The sequence below is a fragment of the Gopherus flavomarginatus genome, chromosome 4, assembly GCF_025201925.1.
Source record: "Gopherus flavomarginatus isolate rGopFla2 chromosome 4, rGopFla2.mat.asm, whole genome shotgun sequence".
Lineage (NCBI taxonomy): Eukaryota > Metazoa > Chordata > Testudines > Testudinidae > Gopherus > Gopherus flavomarginatus.
This window is the reverse complement of record NC_066620.1, coordinates 210,597,742-210,616,014: the sequence shown is the minus strand read 5'-3', so window position 1 is coordinate 210,616,014 and position 18,273 is coordinate 210,597,742. Positions and strand designations below refer to the sequence as shown.

General features: G+C 43.4%; 1 protein-coding gene across 1 annotated transcript in view; it reads right to left on the bottom strand.

Annotated features, from left to right (window-relative positions):
• The window catches only part of KIF13B (kinesin family member 13B), a 219,732-nt gene that overhangs the window by 25,085 nt on the left and 176,374 nt on the right, over positions 1-18,273 (bottom strand). The window contains exons 33-37 of the mRNA XM_050948701.1: positions 16,669-16,821; positions 15,552-15,629; positions 14,801-14,854; positions 3,371-3,488; positions 2,014-2,147 (exon numbers count right to left, since the gene is read on the bottom strand). Coding sequence (XP_050804658.1) covers positions 2,014-2,147; positions 3,371-3,488; positions 14,801-14,854; positions 15,552-15,629; positions 16,669-16,821 — 537 coding nt within the window. The remainder of the gene's footprint in view (positions 1-2,013; positions 2,148-3,370; positions 3,489-14,800; positions 14,855-15,551; positions 15,630-16,668; positions 16,822-18,273) is intronic.

Genomic DNA, 18,273 nt, shown 5'->3' with positions numbered 1-18,273 from the left:
CACATGGGGATTTAAGGGTGTTTAACCCATTTAAAATTCACACCTTTAGTTAACTCAGATTAACGTGCCTGAGTGCCCTTGAGTGTACAAGTCCTTAGGCATCTTTACAAATCTCACTACGCACCTATTTACATTTTTAGGCACCTACATTCCTTTTAAAAATTTGGCCCTTTAAGTTTTATTATAGCCCCATTTTACAGAGAGGTAAACAAACTGAGATCAGAGTGGTTATCTCCTTGCCACAGCTGTTGTAAAGCACTTGAACACTCTTGAATGAAAGGTAGCGTACAGGTGGAAACATAATTATTAGGACAAAAACTGGGAGTAAACTACAGTTTTTTAAATTTGTTTTCATTATTTTAGGGAGAAAAGACATTATGCAATGTGACCGCTTAGAGGAACATTCTCATTAAAAAAGTTATTTTTTGAAGACATCCTTATCTGTGTTTATATCATCTAAGATTGTTAAAAAAGAAAGAATATTTAATATTTTAATGTATTTTTCCACCATTTATGCTCTTCACTTCCTTGCTGTATTTCTCTTGGCTTGAACAAAGACAAGAATGTGGTTAATTTTACTTTCTGATTTTCCATTTCTCAGGAACGTTTGAATCCCTACCACAAAAAGCTTTTCATGGAAGTTAAACAAAATTCATGAAAACATTTCTGAAAGTGTGCGTACGCAGTGTCATTGTAACTGTGTCTGTCCCAGGATATTACAGAGACAAGGTGGGTGAGGTAATAGAAGATATTACCTCACCCACCTTGTCTCTCTAGTATACATCTTTTCACACACTCTCACTACCTGTCCATGCGTATTTTCAAACTAAACCTAAATTTGTTGTTCTTAGCTACCTGAGAGTTTAAGCCTGAAGCACCAAATCTGAGGGGACAACAGAGCCCTCCAACTTCAGGGTATGTATACACTGAAAAACAAAACAAACCAACCCTGCATCAGGGAGTCTCAGAACCTGAGTCTATGAACTCAGTCTTGTGGGTTTCATGCTACAGTGCTAAAATAGCTGTGAAAACATTCCTGCTTGGGCTGGAACTCAGATTCTGAATCCCAGTAAGTAGGGTGGGTCTCAGACCTGAGCCAGAACGTCTACACTGCTATTTTTAGTGCTGTACCATGAGCCTGAGTCTGTAGATCTGGGCACTGAGTGTCGCTACCATGGGATTTTTTTTTTTTTTGCATTATAGAAGTACTCTAACAGACCATAGGCCAAACTGAGCTTCATTGATTTATAGCAACTGAAGATCTGGCTCCAGGTTTTTGTTTAAAATAAATACATGGAACTCTATTCTTTTCACTCCTGCAAAGTCTCTCATACTACATGAGTCACACACCATGAAGAGGCTCTTTTTTTTTTTTAAACAACTCCAGCTATTTATATAAAATAAGATAATGCCTATAAAGTTGAAGATCTCACTTTCAACAAGTTTGTCTCTATCTAAAGTAAAGGATAATGTTTTCTGATATTTGACTATGCATTGGTTGCTACCTGGTGCACAAGGGCTGAATCTGGAACAGGTGGAGACTTACACAGCATATGAAAAGATGAGTTGCATCTCTGGCCTGTGGAATAGACTGGGATAGAAATAAAAACTACTGCTCCAAGTACATTGCACAAGTCAGAGGGAAAAGGTGCTAAAGGGTGAGTGATGAGAAATGAAATCAGGAATTAAAAATAGAATTACATTTTCCACTTGGCAATATACAAACAACACTAAGTGCACTTCATAAATTTTACTATTGTTGCTGCAAGTGGTATTACCATAAATCACATTAGTAGTGCATTTGGCACTTTTAAAAAGCCAAGTGGGCTGAGAGTATCAATAAGTTAAAACAGCTCCACTATCTCTGGATACTGTGGAGGGGAAATGTATCACATAAGCTTTTACTATGACTAAAAGCTTGGTTTGCCCTGCAGCAACACACCAAACAGCTTTCTGCCAGAAGTCATTATAACAGTGCTCACCTGTGTGTGTGTGTGTGTGTATTTGTTTTACCTGCTGGGCAAGAGGAGAGGTCTGCCTGCCCTTTTTCTCATCTCTAGCAGGAAAGAGAGACTTAAGCAGCTTTGGCATCTGAGGCACGAAGGATTTTACTGGATTCAGGTAGGAGGCAGCCAGGCTACTGAGTCCTGTCAACAAAGTTTTTTTTAAAAAAGTGTAATCAACAGCTTCAGTTCTTTCACAATAGAACATCTGTGAACCTTCTAATGTTGTAATCAGTCCTAGGGAGGGAGTTGACTAGAGGTCAGAACAACAAAGGACCTGTCAGGACTCCCGTTCCTAGTTCCAGCTCTTCCACTGAATTAGTATGTGATCTTGGGCAAGTCACAAACTCTCCGAGGCTCAGTTTGCCCTTTTGTAAAACAGGAGTAAGAGCTCCCTCTTTCACATAGGATGCCAAGGCTTAATATACCTACAAGGATTTGGAAACACTAAATGCTTTAAGAATTGCAATAGGAGAATTTAAAAATCCAGAAACAAGCAACACAGATGATAAAATATTACTATGCAAGTGCAAAACTTTTACAAGGTTACTTGATTACTAAATCACACCCTAGAAATAGCAACATGGATTAGAATTAAGTAATCTTGACTGTATCAGTACATAACCAGGGTCATGCAGCTCTCCCAGCTCACACCTGTTCCTTTACTCTACTGCTGTCACTCTGCTCTCATCCCCCTTGAGAAACACTAGTTATAACCTGTACATAAAAAGAACAGGAGTACTTGTGGAACCTTAGAGACTAACAAATTTATTTCAGCATAAGCTTTTGTGGGCTACAGCTCACTTCTTCAGATGCATAAAAACATAAAAACAGACAACTTTATCACCGCACTCCTCCATTACACATTGGGCTCTATATGCAAAATATCCATCACAATCTGCACTTTCTTTGTTATTTTCTAATACATTGGTAGCTTTGCAGCCTTTGCAATTTTACTTGCATAACATATGGTATACTACTATGCGTCTGAATTGCTTTGTCTGTTATTTAAGAATTTAAGCTTCTGGAGGCAAGGACAGTGTCTTCACAAACAGTGGGCACCACTGAACACTTTGCATACCAGCCAGGGTTTGCAGAGCTACAGTTTCCCCATAGCAAAGTAAAGAAAGACAACGGTTAAGGCAGATACTCAGGACAGTGAATGTCAAGTTCTTACTGATGCTCAATGTGTGTTTGCACGGTACAGAGCACAATGGTAGAACTCAATAAGTATTCTTTAAAAAAAAAAGAAATTCAACTGTCCATCCAGAGGGACTACCTCTATTCCCTTTTCTCCTGCAGTTCCAAATAGAATATTTCACTCTAAACTTTTACCATAGCAGATATAGCTTTGGGAAAGCTGTTACCTGGATCATTGGAATGGTTTTGCTCAGCAGAGCCTGACAAAGATGTATGAGATGGGGTCATCCCACTACCAGAATGTGTTGAAATTTGGGATATATCTTGCTGGCTCTCCCATCGACCCTAGAAGAAAAGTAAGTTTATATTTTCAAAAGTATTGTGCAGAGCATGGGTCTGCTAATACTTATGCAGCATGCCAGCATATGCAATGCTTCGCAGTACGCAGAATGTGCAAAACTAAGGACAGAACCCATACCCCAAAATGTTTTCAGTTGAATTGAATGCCCAATCTCACAAGATGCTGGGCATCATCAGCTCCCATTGATGCTGACAGACCCCTTTGTCCGCGTACAACCACTGAGGGCTAATTGCAAGAATCACGGAGTGAAATTCTATCATTATGCATAGGTCTGACTAGATGATCATACTGGCACCTTTTAACCCAAAAATCTAGGAAGACTTTGTTGCCTTCTAAAGTAGCATTCAAGACTGGAGTTTGCATGAAAGGGAGGGAGAGCAGGAGATAATGAGAAGAGATGGATGTGGACGGCCTTGATCTTTGGGCTGAAGGGAAAGCTAGTGCATAGGTTCTAGTAGTATGACAGGAGATAAGATCAGCAAGAAATGAAGATGACCTTGCTTGTTGTGTTCTATACGCTGAAAGGAAGAGAGATGAAAGAAAAAGAAACTGGATTATGGCAGATACCCAGCAGTCAAGGAGAGAAGTAATTAGAGAACGGGTTAGTATTTTAGCATTGCAGATAGGGATGAAATGTGGAGATACTAAGCGGCAGGATCTAGTGAGGGCTTGCACTAAAGGAAGGAAGATGTTGAAGAGGAACGATGACTTGCTGTACAGTAAGGGTTCTTAGAGAAGTTCTGTTCACCTGGATTCCATTTAGGGTTGCATGCACCCTATGTGCACTTTGGTATGATGTCAGCTCACCACAGACTTGTGTGCACCTGCCCCCTCCAGACATAAATGGTGGAGCAGGCCCAACTACTTCAGTTCCTTTGCCAATACAGAACCCCCAAAGCTAAAAGACTCCACAGTAGTGGGAAGGAGGTCAGGTTGTGAAATCCACATGGATACAACATCTCAAAAACCCACAGTTACCGTAAGTGACCACTTTATTTTCAAGTTTTTGTCCACATAAATCCCACCCTAGGTTATCAGCTAGCATTTATCGCCCTAAGGAGGCGGGAGCTTGGAGTCCTACTTAAATAAAGATTGCAGGATCACCTTACCAAACTGGACACCAGAACTGGTATCTGTAACAGGGTTCTGAATAACAATATGCACTGAGCCTCTGACAGCCCTGCAAATTTCTGATACAGAAATATTCCTCAAGTATGCCAGTGAGGTTGCTTGGGCCCTAGTAGATCATGATTTAATGTGAGATGTTGGGGCTAATTTATTTAGTTAAGAGGAGATTCTAGTTCAGGCATGATAGCTAGGTCTCCAGAAATCGTAAATACAGACAGTACTGAAGAAGGTGCTACTGAGGAAAGGGGTACCACAGAGATCAAGGCCAGTGAGGATCTCATCTCTCACATCAGTGAGAACACCATCAGTGCAGATGGTAATGAGGTAGCTGGTACCAATATAGAAAGGTTGATGCCAGAGCTCAGTTGCCATGGTGCCTGTGCCAAAGAGCATGCATCAGGCAGTAGAACTGATCCAGTTTGCAGGTCAGCCTTTGAAGAAGGAACTGTGCTTTGATGGTACCAGGAAAGGTGATTTGGGTCTTAGAATAGTGCTCATTTCTGCCAGTCAGCAGGAGTAACTGACCCATGGAGGTCTGTACTGATCATTTGCTACCTCTAGACAAGATCTGAGGCCTTCTGGTAGCTATGGAGACAGAGGTACCAGGGACAGCTCATCAGAGCATTGGACAAATGCAGTTTATGAATAGCTGAATCATCTTTCAACTCAGGATTCCCTGGGTCAGAAGTGCCCTTCATTGATTTGTCAGTTTTGGACACGAGGCAAGATTAATCAGGACGACTATGACCCACTGACTTTGAGGTGCCAGCAAGCCATCCAAGAGGAGATATTCTAGGGCAGGTGGAGCTAACTCTAATGGTTAGAGTTAAGAGGTGTATTGACAACAGAACAGATCAGTATAGAGTGAATAACAGAACCTAAGGGACCAAATAGTATTCCCCAAAGAGTACAGAGGTAAAAGGAGGGGGGAAAGAATGGTCAACTGTCAATGGAAGGCAAAAGAACTATACAATATGAATATAAACTTGTTCGGTGACCAAAAGCTATTTAGATATTTGTACCATGGACAGAAAAAATGCAAGAATATATTATATATTAATTTGATGCAGTTTCCAAGTTTCATATATGTTTATTAAGACATGGCTCTCACTTGTTTTGTACATTTACTGACTGAAACATCTAAATTTGTAACTAATGCCAACTGGTTAGAGTCAGGGCCACGAAACTTTAGTTTCCATCAAGAAAGGTGGCAGGGGAAGGGAAAAGTGCTTATACATCCTTTGTCTGAAGGAGCTGTAGCTCCATGTACACAGTACATGGTGTGACAAAGTTCCTCCTCTATCTTGGTGGGTCCTGTGCTTACTGTTGGATTTGTTCACCTCAGAGATTCACCATGTGGGTCAGGGAACAGCCCAGAGACCTTCCCCTCTGGTAGAACCCACAGTCCAGGTCAATTTTTCCTGTGTCTGATCAGGAGTTGGGAGGTTTGGGGGGAACCCGGGCCCACCGTCTACTCTGGGTTCCAGCCCAGGGCCCGGTGGACTGGCTAGAGTGCCTCCTGGAACAGCTGCGCGACATCTATAACTCCCTGGGCTACTTCCAAATGGCCGCCTCCCAACACCTTCTTTATCCTCACCACAGGATCTTTCTCCTGGTGTCTGATAATGCTTGTACTCTTCAATTCTCCAGCAATACGCCTTCCCACTTTCAGCTCCTAGTGCTTCTTGCTCCCAGCTCCTCACAGGCACACTACAAACTGAACTGAGGTCCTTTTTAAACTCAGGATCCCTGATTAGCCAGCCTGTCCTAATTGATTCTAGCAGTTTCTTCTTAATGGGCTCCAGGTGTTCTAATTAGCCTGCCTGCCTGAATTGGTTCCAGCAAGTTTCTGCTTCTGGAACTGCCCGTTACCTTACCCAGGGAAAAGGGATCTACTTAATCTGTGACTAATATATCTGCCTTCTAACATTCTCCTGTATCCATCTGGCCTGACCCTGCCACAATGGTCACTGCCAAATGACTAAACACCAAGGTCAACAGACTTAATTTAGCAAAGAATCCTGTGGCATCTTATAGACTAACAGACGTTTTGGAGCATGAGCTTTCGTGGGTGAATACCCACTTCCTCAGATGCATGTAGTGGAAATTTCCAGGGGCAGGTATATATATGCAGGCAAGACAGAGATAATGAGGTTAGTTCAATCAGGGAGGATGAGGCCCCGTTCTAGCAGTTGAGGTGTGAAAACCAAGGGAGAAGAAACTGGTTTTGTAGTTGGCAAGCCATTCACAGTCTTTGTTTAATCCTGAGCTGATGGTGTCAAATTTGCAGATGAACTGAAGCTCAGCAGTTTCTCTTTGGAGTCTGGTCCTGAAGTTTTTTTGCTGCAGGATGGCCACCTTAAGGTCTGCTACAGTGTGGCCAGGGAGGTTGAAGTGTTCTCCTACAGGTTTTTGTATATTGCCATTCCTAATATCTGATTTGTGTGCGTTTATCCTTTTCCGTAGTGACTGTCCAGTTTGGCCGATGTACACAGCAGAGGGGCATTGCTGGCATAGGATGGCATATATTACATTGGTGGACATGCAGGTGAATGAACCGGTGACGGTATGGCTGATCTGGTTAGGTCCTGTGATGGTGTCGCTGGTGTAGATATGTGGGCAGAGTTGGCATTGAGGTTTGTTGCATAGATTGGTTCCTGAGCTAGAGTTCCTATGGTGCGGTGTGCAGTTACTGGTGAGAATATGTTTCAGGTTGGCAGGTTGCCTGTGGGCGAGGACTGGCCTGCCACCCAAGGCCAGTGAAAGCGTGGGATCGTTGTCCAGGATGCGTTGTAGATCCCTGATGATGCGTTGGAGGAGTTTTAGCTGGGGACTGTATGTGATGGCCAATGGAGTCCTGTTGGTTTCTTTCTTGGGTTTGTCTTGCAGTAGGAGGCTTCTGGGTACACGTCTGGCTCTGTTGATCTGTTTCCTTATTTCCTTGTGCGGGTATTGTAGTTTTGAGAATGCTTGGTGGAGATTTTGTAGGTGTTGGTCTCTGTCTGAGGGGTTAGAGCGGATGCGATTGTACCTCAGTGCTTGGTTGTAGACAATGGATCGTGTGATGTGCCCGGGATGGAAGCTGGAGGCATGAAGGTAGGCATAGCGGTCGGTAGGTTTTCGGTATAGGGTGGTGTTAATGTGTCCATCACTTATTTGCACCGTGGTGTCTAGGAAGTGGACCTCCCGTGTAGATTGGTCCAGGCTGAGGTTGATGGTGGGGTGGAAGCTGTTGAAATCGTGGTGGAATTTTTCCAGAGAGTCTCATTCCCATGGGTCTAGATGATGAAGATGTCATCAATGTAGCGTAGGTAGAGAAGGGGCGTGAGTGGACAAGAGCTGAGGAAGCGTTGTTCCAGGTCAGCCATAAAAATATTGGCATATTGTGGGGCCATGCGGGTGCCCATAGCGGTGCCACTGATCTGGAGATATATATTGTCATCAAATTTGAAATAGTTGTGTGTGAGGATAAAGGCACAGAGCTCAGCAGCCAGTTGTGCTGTGGCATCAGCAGGGATACTGTTCCTGACAGCTTGTATTCCATCTGTGTGGGGGATGTTCGTGTAGAGAGCCTCTACGTCCATGGTGGCTAGGATGGTGTTTTCTGGAAGGTCACCAATGCACTGTAGTTTCCTGAGGAAATCAGTGCTGTCATGGAGATAGCTGGGAGTGCTGATGGCATAGGGTCTGAGTAGAGAGTCCATATATCCAGACAGTCCTTCAGTGAGAGTGTCAATGCCCGAGATAATGGGGCGTCCAGGATTTCCGGGTTTGTGGATCTTGGGTAGTAGATAGAATAACCCTGGTCGGGGCTCTAAGGGTATGTTGATTTGTTCCGGTGTTAGTGTAGGAAGTGTCCTGAGTAGATGTTGCAGTTTCTTAGTGTTTTCCTCAGTGGGAACTGAGGGAAGTGGCCTGTAGAATTTGGTGTTGGAGAGTTGTCTGGCGGCCTCCTTTTAGTAGTCAGACCTGTTCATGATGACAACAGCACCTCCTTTATCAGCCTCTTTGATGATAATGTCTGGGTGGTTTCTGAGGCTGTGGATGGCATTGCGTTCTGCACGACTTAGGTTATGAGGCAAGCGATGTTGTTTTTCCACAATTTCTGCCTGTGCACGTCGGTGGAAGCATTCAATGTATAGGACCAGACTGTTATTTCGACCCTCAGGAGGAGTCCATGTGGATTTCTTCTTCTTGTGCTGTTGGTGGGAGGGTATCTGTGTATCAGTGCGCTGTTCAGTGTTGTCCTGAAAATATTCTTTGAGTTGGAGACGGTGAAAGTAGGCTTCCAGATCACCGCAGAACTGTATCATGTTGGTGGGGGTGGCAGGGCAGAAAGAGAGTCCCTGAGATAGGACAGACTTTTCTTCTGGGCTGAGTGTGTAGTTGGATAGATTGACGATATTGCTGGGTGGGTTGAGGGTAACACAGTTGTGGCCCCATGAGGCAGGTAGGAGTTTAGATAGCTTACAGTCCTTTTTCCTTTGCAGAGAGGTGAAGTGAGTAATGAAGATCTCCTGTCTTACTTTAGTGGATCTCCTGTCTTATTTTGTAGATCTCCTGTCTTATTTCCCAGGCCTTGGATGGCAGGCCAGTCCTCGCTCACAGGCAACCTGCCAACCTGAAACATATTCTCACTAGTAACTACACACCGCACCATAGGAACTCTAGCTCAGGAACCAATCCATGCAACAAACCTCGATGCCAACTCTGCCCACATATCTACACCAGCGACACCATCACAGGACCTAACCAGATCAGCCATACAGATCCAGACTAACACGGCTACCCCTCTGATACTAGACTTAATTTAGCAAATCAAAAATGGCCACTGGAAGAACACATGTTCCCTGCCATGTTTTGATACAAGGTTGTTTCTAAAATGTCCCACTGATTTCTGGAATATTTTCCCACTGCTTGCTTTCTTCTTTGCTGGTACTTGACAATGTAGCACTCTATCCTCCAGAAAGAATTCTAAGCAGCTTATTTGGAGTCAGCCCCAATGTGCACAGGAGTTATTCCCTAAAAGTGTTCTCTAGGCTTCACCAGCCTCAGCTATTTTTCCCAGTTGGCAGGCTGTTAAAATGCTGCCACTAGACCACAGAAATGAAAGCCTTAGTGTCTCATCTATCCAAGGCTTTTAGAAAGAACTTGATGAAAAAGTAATCACTGTTTTTAAGTACTACCATAACCCATTCCTATCCCTGTCTGCTCTAATAAATCGGAGAGTGCACTAATTTGCATTGATCTACTTTGATACAACCTAGAGAACTATCACTGGTGCCAATTGGGGGTTAGGCTCAAGTGGCCCTGCCTTCCCACACGCCTTTGAGATACAACACAGGCAGCAGCTTTCCACAGATTTCAAAGGGACACAGACATGACCAGGATAGAATGAATATCATTAACAACATATTTTAGGGCTGACTTGTAAAGAATTTTATCACTGTGTGGTTATAATTGGAGGAATGACTGTAAAATGGATCAGACTCCATATTTGGTCCCTCTTATTGACTCCATATCCAATTTGCTCAATTTACAAGACAAAAAAACCCAGAGTTAACAGCTGGTGCAAGTGACTTGGGATCTAAAAATCCAGATGTATCTTATATCGCCAGTGAAAGATTCTAAAATCATTAACTCATCTGGCACTTGTATTGATGTGTAAGCTATAATAGAATTCTTCTCTCTCCCCAAAAACCATATCAGCTCTGTAGTAGAAAATTGGCTTGTCCTCTCTAAAGTAAGCAGATGTAACTCAGAGACAGAGATAGGACCAAATGCAGCTCTGTTATCAGGGTATAAAGCTGGAGTAACTATTGTCTTCTGATGTTAGGACAGTGGTGTCTCCCTCCTCCTTATCCCTACTGGATGGCTTAATTCTATAATGCATCGTTAAAAAAATATGAAGCCCACAAGTGTCTGTTTTTTGACTGGAACACCTGGTCGAAAAGGGACCCTGGCAGCTCCGGTCAGCACCGCTGACTGGGCCGCCAGCAGGTCCAGCTGCTAGGCGGGGGGGGGGCGATGGGCCTCCACACACTGACCCCCCCCCAAGCACCAGCTCTGAACTCCCATTGGCTGGGCAGTGACTATGGCAGGCGAGAGCAGCACGTGAAATCTCTTGTCCCCCCACCTACTAGCAGCGGATCTGCTCGCTGCTTCTGGGGCAAGCGCAACGCGGTGTCAGGACAGGCAGTCAGCCTGCCTTATGCTCCCCCCCACCCCCCCGCTGACCAAGAACTGCCCCAGGTAAGCCCGCACCCCAACCCCGATCCCCAACCCCCTGCCCCAGCCCTGAACACCCCCCACCCCTCCATCTCAAAGTCCTCATCCCCAGGCCTAGCCCAGAGCCCGCCCCCACAGTCCAGAGCCCTCACACACAAACCCCAGCCCCGAGCCCCACTCCTGCAACCTAGATCCCCCTTCTGCACCTCAAACCCCTCATCTCTGGCCTCATCCCAGAGTCCACACCCCCTCCTCCATCCCAAGCCCCTACCCCAGCCCAATGAAAGTGAGTGAGGGTGAGGGAGAGCAAGCCATCTGGATACTAAAAATGAAAGACTACTCCATGGAAATCTTACAGAATCTCAGAGGTTAGATGTAGAAAAGACCTGTGATGTCTTCTAATTCATTGCCTAGCTGCTATTACAGGATTGTAACACATCTGCTTGTTTCATGCCCATCTAGTTAGTTTCAACTAGTAAGAGGAGGCCTGTGGATCACTTTACCATGCCACAAGTTACACATTTCTACGAAACTATGAAACAGCTGTACCTGAACAGCTGGAGCTTTGTGACAACATAAAAAGAAAGATGCATCCAACAGGCTCAGTCTCCTCTCAGTTACAACAGTTTCATGTTGATATAACACTGCTGTTTTCGATTGAGTTACTCATTGGCATCAGTGTAGCATGAATGCACAGATGAACATAATTTGTTGGGGAAGAGTCTAGATGGCTTTTGTAAAGGGAAATCATGCCTCACCAATCTATCAGAATTCTTTGAGGGGGTCAACAAACATGTACAAAAGGGTGAGCCAGTGGATATAGTGTACTTGGACTTTTCAGAAGGACTTTGATAAAGTCCCTCACCAAAGACTCTTAAGCAAAGTAAGCTGTCATGGGATAAGAGGGAAGATCCTCTCATAGATCAATAACTGGTTAAAAGACAAGAAATAAAGGGTAGGAATAAAAGGTTAGTTTTCACAATGGAGAGATATAAATGGCAGGGTCCCCCAAAGATCTGTCCCGGGACTTGTGCTGTTCAACATATTCTTACATGATCTGGAAAAACGGGTAAACAGTGAGGTGGCAAAATTTGCAGGTGATACAAAATTACTCAAGATAGTTAAGCCCCAAACAGGGAGCAAACAGTTACTGTACAAAGGGATCTCACAAAACTGGGTGACGAGGCAACAAAATGGCCCATACAAATAATGTTGATAAATGCCAAGTAAAGCACATTGGAAAACATAATCCCAACTACACATACAAAGTGATGGGATCTGAATTAGCTGTTACCACTCAAAAAAGCTCCTGGAGTCATTGTGGATAGTTCTCTGAAAACATTGCTCAGTGTGAAGTGGCAGTCAAACAGAGTATTAGGAACCATTAGGAAAGAGAGAGATAAGAAGACAATAAATATCATAATGCCACTATATAAATTCATGGTATGCCCATACCATGAATACTGCATACAGTTCTGGTCACCCCATCTCAAAAGAGATATATTAGAATTGGAAAAGGTACAGAGAAGGTCAACAAAAATGATTAAGGGTATGGAACAGTTTCTGTATGAGAGATTAAGAACTGGGAATTTTCAGCTTGGAAAAGAGATGACTAAGGCAGGAATATGACAAAGGTCTATAAAATCATAAATGGTACGGAGAGTTTTATTCCTTCTCATAACACAAGAATTAGGGGCGATCCAATGAAATTAATGGGTGACAGGTTTAAAAGAAAAGGCACAAAACACAGCCAAACTGTGGAATTTGTTGCCAGGAGATGCTGTGAAGGTCATAACTAGGTTCAAAAAAGAACTAGATAAATTCATGGAGAATAGGTCCATCAATGGCTATTCGCCAAGATGGTCAGAGATGCAACCCCATGCTCTGGGAATGGATGACACAAAGCTGGGGGGTACTGCTAACACGGAGAAGGACAGGGATACTATTCAGGAAGATCTGGACCACCTTGTAAACTGGAGTAATAGTAATAGGATGAAATACAATAGTGAAAAGTGCAAGGTCATGCACTTAGGGATTAATAATAAGAATTTTAGATATACGTTGGGGACGCATCAGTTGGAAGCGACAGAGGAGGAGAAGGACCTTGGGGTATTGGTTGATAGCAGGATGACTATGAGCCGACAATGCGATACGGCTGTTAAAAAAGCAAATGCGATTTTAGGATGCATCAGGCGAGGTATTTCCAGCAAGGATAAGGAGGTGTTAGTATCGTTATATAAGGCGCTGGTGAGACCCCATCTGGAATATTGTGTGCAGTTCTGGTGTCCCATGTTCAGGAAGGATGAATTCAAACTGGAACAGGTCCAGAGATGGGCTACTAGGATGATCCGAGGAATGGAAAACCTGCCTTATGAAAGCAGACTCAAAGAGCTTGGCTTGTTTAGCCTGGCCAAAAGAAGGCTGCGGGGGGATATGCTTGCTCTATATAAATATATCAGGGGGGTTAACGTTAGGGAGGGAGAGGAATTATTTAAGTTTAGTACTAATGTAGGCACGAGGACGAATGGGTACAAACTAGATATAAGGAAGTTTAGACTTGAAATTAGACGAAGGTTTCTAACCATTAGGGGAGTGAAGTTCTGGAACAGCCTTCCGAGGGAAGCAGTGGGGGCAAAAGACTTTTCTGGCTTTAAGACTAAGCTTGATAAGTATATGGAGGGGATGTTATAATAGGATAGTTTAATTTGGGCAACTGATCTTGGATTATCACCAGATAAGTCCGCTCAATGGTCTGCGGGGAGATGTTGGATGGGATGGGAACTGAGTTACTGCAGAGAATTCCTTCTTGGGTGCTGGCTGGTGAGTCTTGCCCACATGCTCAGGGTTTAGCTGATCGCCATATTTGGGGTCGGGAAGGAATTTTCCTCCAGGGCGGATTGGCAGGGGCCCTGGAGGTTTTTCGCCTTCCCCTGCAGCGTGGGGCATGGGTCGCTTGCTGGTGGATTCTCTGCAGCTTGAGGTCTTCAAACCAATTTTGAGGATTTCAATAACTCAGTCCTGGGTTAGGGGTTGTTATAAAAGTGGATGGGTAGGGTTCTGTGGCCTGCCTTGTGCAGGAGGTCAGACTAGATGATCATATTGGTCCCTTCTGACCTATGAGTCTATGAGTCTATGACAGGGGATGGATCACTCGATAATTGTCATGTTTGGTTCATTCCCTCTGAAGTATGGGCATTGGGCACTAGAGAGACCAGTATGGCCGTTCTTATGAAAATGAGGCATAATGGCTGTATTTTCAAAGCAGAAATATTTTAAAGCAAAGGAATTTAAAGTAAGAACAATATAGTAACTATAGTGGGATAATAATTTTATCTCACTCATTAGGTGGACCTAATGCATTTGTTACCTCTGCTGGGACCTTTGGACTCTGAAGCACGCAATGTGGGATATCATGAGAGGAAGCGGGGAGGGAGTGGGAAACAAAAAACAGTGAAAATTCAGATGATGAATTTTTCTCTCAATGCTTAAATGAAGTACAGTATTTTAATGAGAAACTGTGGGACATTTCTATGGATGCGGCTATAAGCAATTCATTACTTGCAGATGTTTTAGCATTTCCTACATGGAACAGATATTTAACTATCGATGCTAGACGGTATATGAAAACTCGATTTCTTCATATCACTGCATTAAAACTCCTCTCTCACCCCCTATTCTCCATATGCATATATATATATATTTATGCACACACTCGAACTATGCAGGTCATGGGAAGGCCCTGTCGTCTAGCTAGGCCTTGCAAAATCTCTCAAAAGTAATTCTTTGATCTTTAAACAAGATTACTGTTGAACTATGCCCCAATGATATTTTTTTTTATAGTCTGTGATGGGATTGATTCTGGGGCCATACACCAAAAAAAGGAAGAGGAGATTCTCCCTAATCATCTCTCCAAAGGCCACAAATTGCTTTAAATATTTACCTTGTGACCGCCAAGGTTGTACGGGGGAGCTAAATCTTGACGGCTTCCAGATATCTGAAATGGTTAAAGTAAAAACAGAGTAGTTTCTGCAAAATGTTAAGTACCTCTAGTAAATGTGTCTTGAAAATACATAAAAGCAGGAATGATGGCCTTGCAGTTATAGCACAAACTGGGAGTCAAGCAGTTTACGGTGAACTGCTGTCCCCACTGAAGTCTATGGCAGAATTTCCACTGATTGGACCCTTAGGTTCTATCCCTAGCTCTGCCAGAGATTTCCTTTGTGATCTTGGTCAAGTTAAAATCTCAGTCTCAGTTCCTTCATGTGTTAAACAGAAAATATAATAATTTCTACAACTCAGGCATGCATGAGGCTTAATTCATTAGTATTAGTATTTATAACATGCCTTGAGATCTTCAGACAAAAAGTTGTAAGCACAAAATATTAACTTGATAATTGGATGAAAAACCTTCCATGTTTCACAAAACAGTAGTGTGTAGAGAAGTACATGTCACATGGCTATTTTTACATAGTCTGCATAGGTCTGGGTGTTTAGAACACTAGCCTATGTGATCAGGATATGGAAATTTCTGGGTTTTGTCTCTGCTCAGGAATTCACGTGCTCGCTTAAATTGGGGGATCAGACCAGAGGCAACTCATCATTTTATTCTCCCATCTGGATAGCTTAGGGCCCTGTCAGTTGTATGGTCTGCCCTTCTCATGGATCTATTGATGCAACTGTGGCATACTTACCCGATTGACATTGGGAGAGCTCAGACTCCTCCTGTTAAGTTTTCCTTTCCCCGTTAACTGCTCTTTCACCGCAACCTCCTGCAGACCAGTAAAGATATCAGGACAGAAACATTTTACAAGCATCTAAACCGTGATCCAAGTGTAGTTTTGCAGATACAGTACATGAAAATATTTCTATATAGCCCTAATGCACCATAGAAGAAAGGAGACTTCATAATTTAATTTTTAATGTCTCATATTGTATGCTGATAGTAGGAAGTCTACAGGGAGTGGGCAAGTTTGGTCCACTAGTAACTGTTTGCTCAGTGGTAGGCCAGAATTTTATATAATCTTTAGAAGGTCACTGAGCATCTATAGCCCTGCATCTATGAGAGGGCTATATCTCTAACAAATGTGAACAGTGAGACTCCTTTTCCTATCTGAGCTCTTATTTTAATCCTTGAAAGTAATTATATTTGACAGAGAACTTGCTTTCAATACTTAAGAGTGAAGCGCACTTTATTGTTAATTTATAGAGGGTAAGTACATGCTCAGATTTGTTTTGGATACCTTTATCTCTCTTGCTTGCATAACTTATACCCAGAAATACAATTTTCCATAAATGGGTCCCTCTCCTGCATTTTTCCTGGCAAACACATCAAGTTACAATACTTAGTAACCTAATCAATGTCTCACTTATTGGTAGAACAGGCTTGGTCATAGCACGTACAAGATGACACAAGGTTTGCCAATCACTTCAGAAAACTTGCTTTCTGAAACTCTGGGTTTAATTTTAAAGCCAACTCCACACAAAACTATCTTTTCTGAAATACAATTCTGGCAGTGCCCAGTGTATTTTAAAACACACAGAGAAACCCAGAATGAACAATGAAACTCATATCAAGTCTTCAATCCCACCCGTACTGCATACAATTTAGAAGGAGTAACTAAATAGCTTCCTGCACTAGCTTCCTTGGATGTCTGTCACATGACACTCTGAAGAGCTGAGCCATAGACTGAAGTGACCCTCTTGTTTATTAAGCCATTGCATGCACTTATAAAAAGATTTCTATCACAACAGTGTTCTCAGTTAGTATATTCACTGATGTCAACTCTGGCATTGGAAAAAAAGAGACACCTGGCGAAGGCGATCCAGGGTGAGAATGTTCTCCACTGCCAGCACACTCCGCAGATACTTTTCAATATAGGCTTCTGAGTCAGCCGAAGCTGCGTTTTCAACATTAGCTGCCATCCTTGCTAGTGCTTCCCGCTCCTCAGCTCCCTGAGCATCCTGAGAAGAAGGAAAGAAAGGCTGCCTATTTTAAAGGAAATATTTCCTATTGAAAAAAAAAACAACCCAAAATACAGCCAACCAACCAAAAAACAGCACATCTCTTTCCTGTGCAGACCACAGGAAGGCTTTAAAAAATGGATGATGTTGATTAAACATTGAATCTTCCCCTAAATTAGAGAAGAAATTAATCTACTTCTGTAGCACATGCAGGAATCCCCAACAAAGACTTTTTAGCAGCTCCTGCAACATAGAAGCCAGATGAGTGCTTCTATTGTTTTTGATGAGTCCGACCCTTCACCTGTAAATGCAGTTATGGTTCTCTTTTCTTGTCAGCAGAGTTTCATGGGGAGATATCACCATCAAGCAATGTAAACGCTATTCATGGGGGAATTCTGCACCACTGCGCAAGCGCAGCATTAACGTCTCTCATAAATATTTTTCTCCCTGCAGAATAATTGACTCTGACGGGGACTCGAGGGAGTGAAGGGAAGCCACAAGAGGGGTCATGCTGCAATTATACCTTTTGCTCGCCAGGGGCTAATGTGGTGCCAGAAGAGAGGGCAGCTGACTCACACGGTCGAGCAGGCAGCCATGGAGAGGGAGGGGGCAGAGGCTGCCTTCCTCACAATACCCTGCCTGTATCGCCAGGTGAGAAGGCATGAGATGGGGGGGCGGGGGAAGAGAGCAGGGCACCCAGAGCTGCTGGAGGTGGTGATCACCCAGACTGGAGTTCGGAAGGGCTAGTTGGGTGAGGGGGGAGGAAGAATGACAAACTGGGGTGGGGACACAGGAGCTAGTGGTGTGACAACATTGAGTGGGAGTGGGGGTGCAGGGCCACTTGGGGACAAGGGGAGGGGGAGTGCACTGCCTCATGGGGATGTGGCAGCCATGCCTGGCTGAGTGAGGGTGCAGAGCCACATGGGTATAGGAGGAAGTGTGGGTGCAGATGTGCCTAATTAAATGAGAGAGGTTGAGATCAGCCAGGGTCTGCATGGAAAAAGCTCCCCAACTCCCTAACAATCCCTCTCTCCACAAAAACCTGTTCCATACTTCTCCCACCCACACCTCACAACCTTCCAGGTTCACTCCCGGGTTCTTTCCCAGCAATTACTTCCTTCTCCCTCAGCTCTTCCATTACCCCTGACTCTCCCAAGCCTTTGCACTGCTTCTGAGGGGTGCGGGAAATATGGTTTTGTATTGTAGTTTAAATGAATTATTACTCAAAGTTCTGTACTAATATGCCTAGTAAGAAATCTATTTGTCAAAAACATTTCCTTAGTCTTTTTTGTTTTCTTTATTGTTACAGACATACTTGCTGACAGGTATTTTTAAATAAATTACTAAAATAATTGAAACTGGTCTGATTATATTGTATTATTTTGACAAATAAAATATGCAGAATTTTCATATATTATGCACAGAATTCCCCCAGGAGTAAAATGTCTGTCT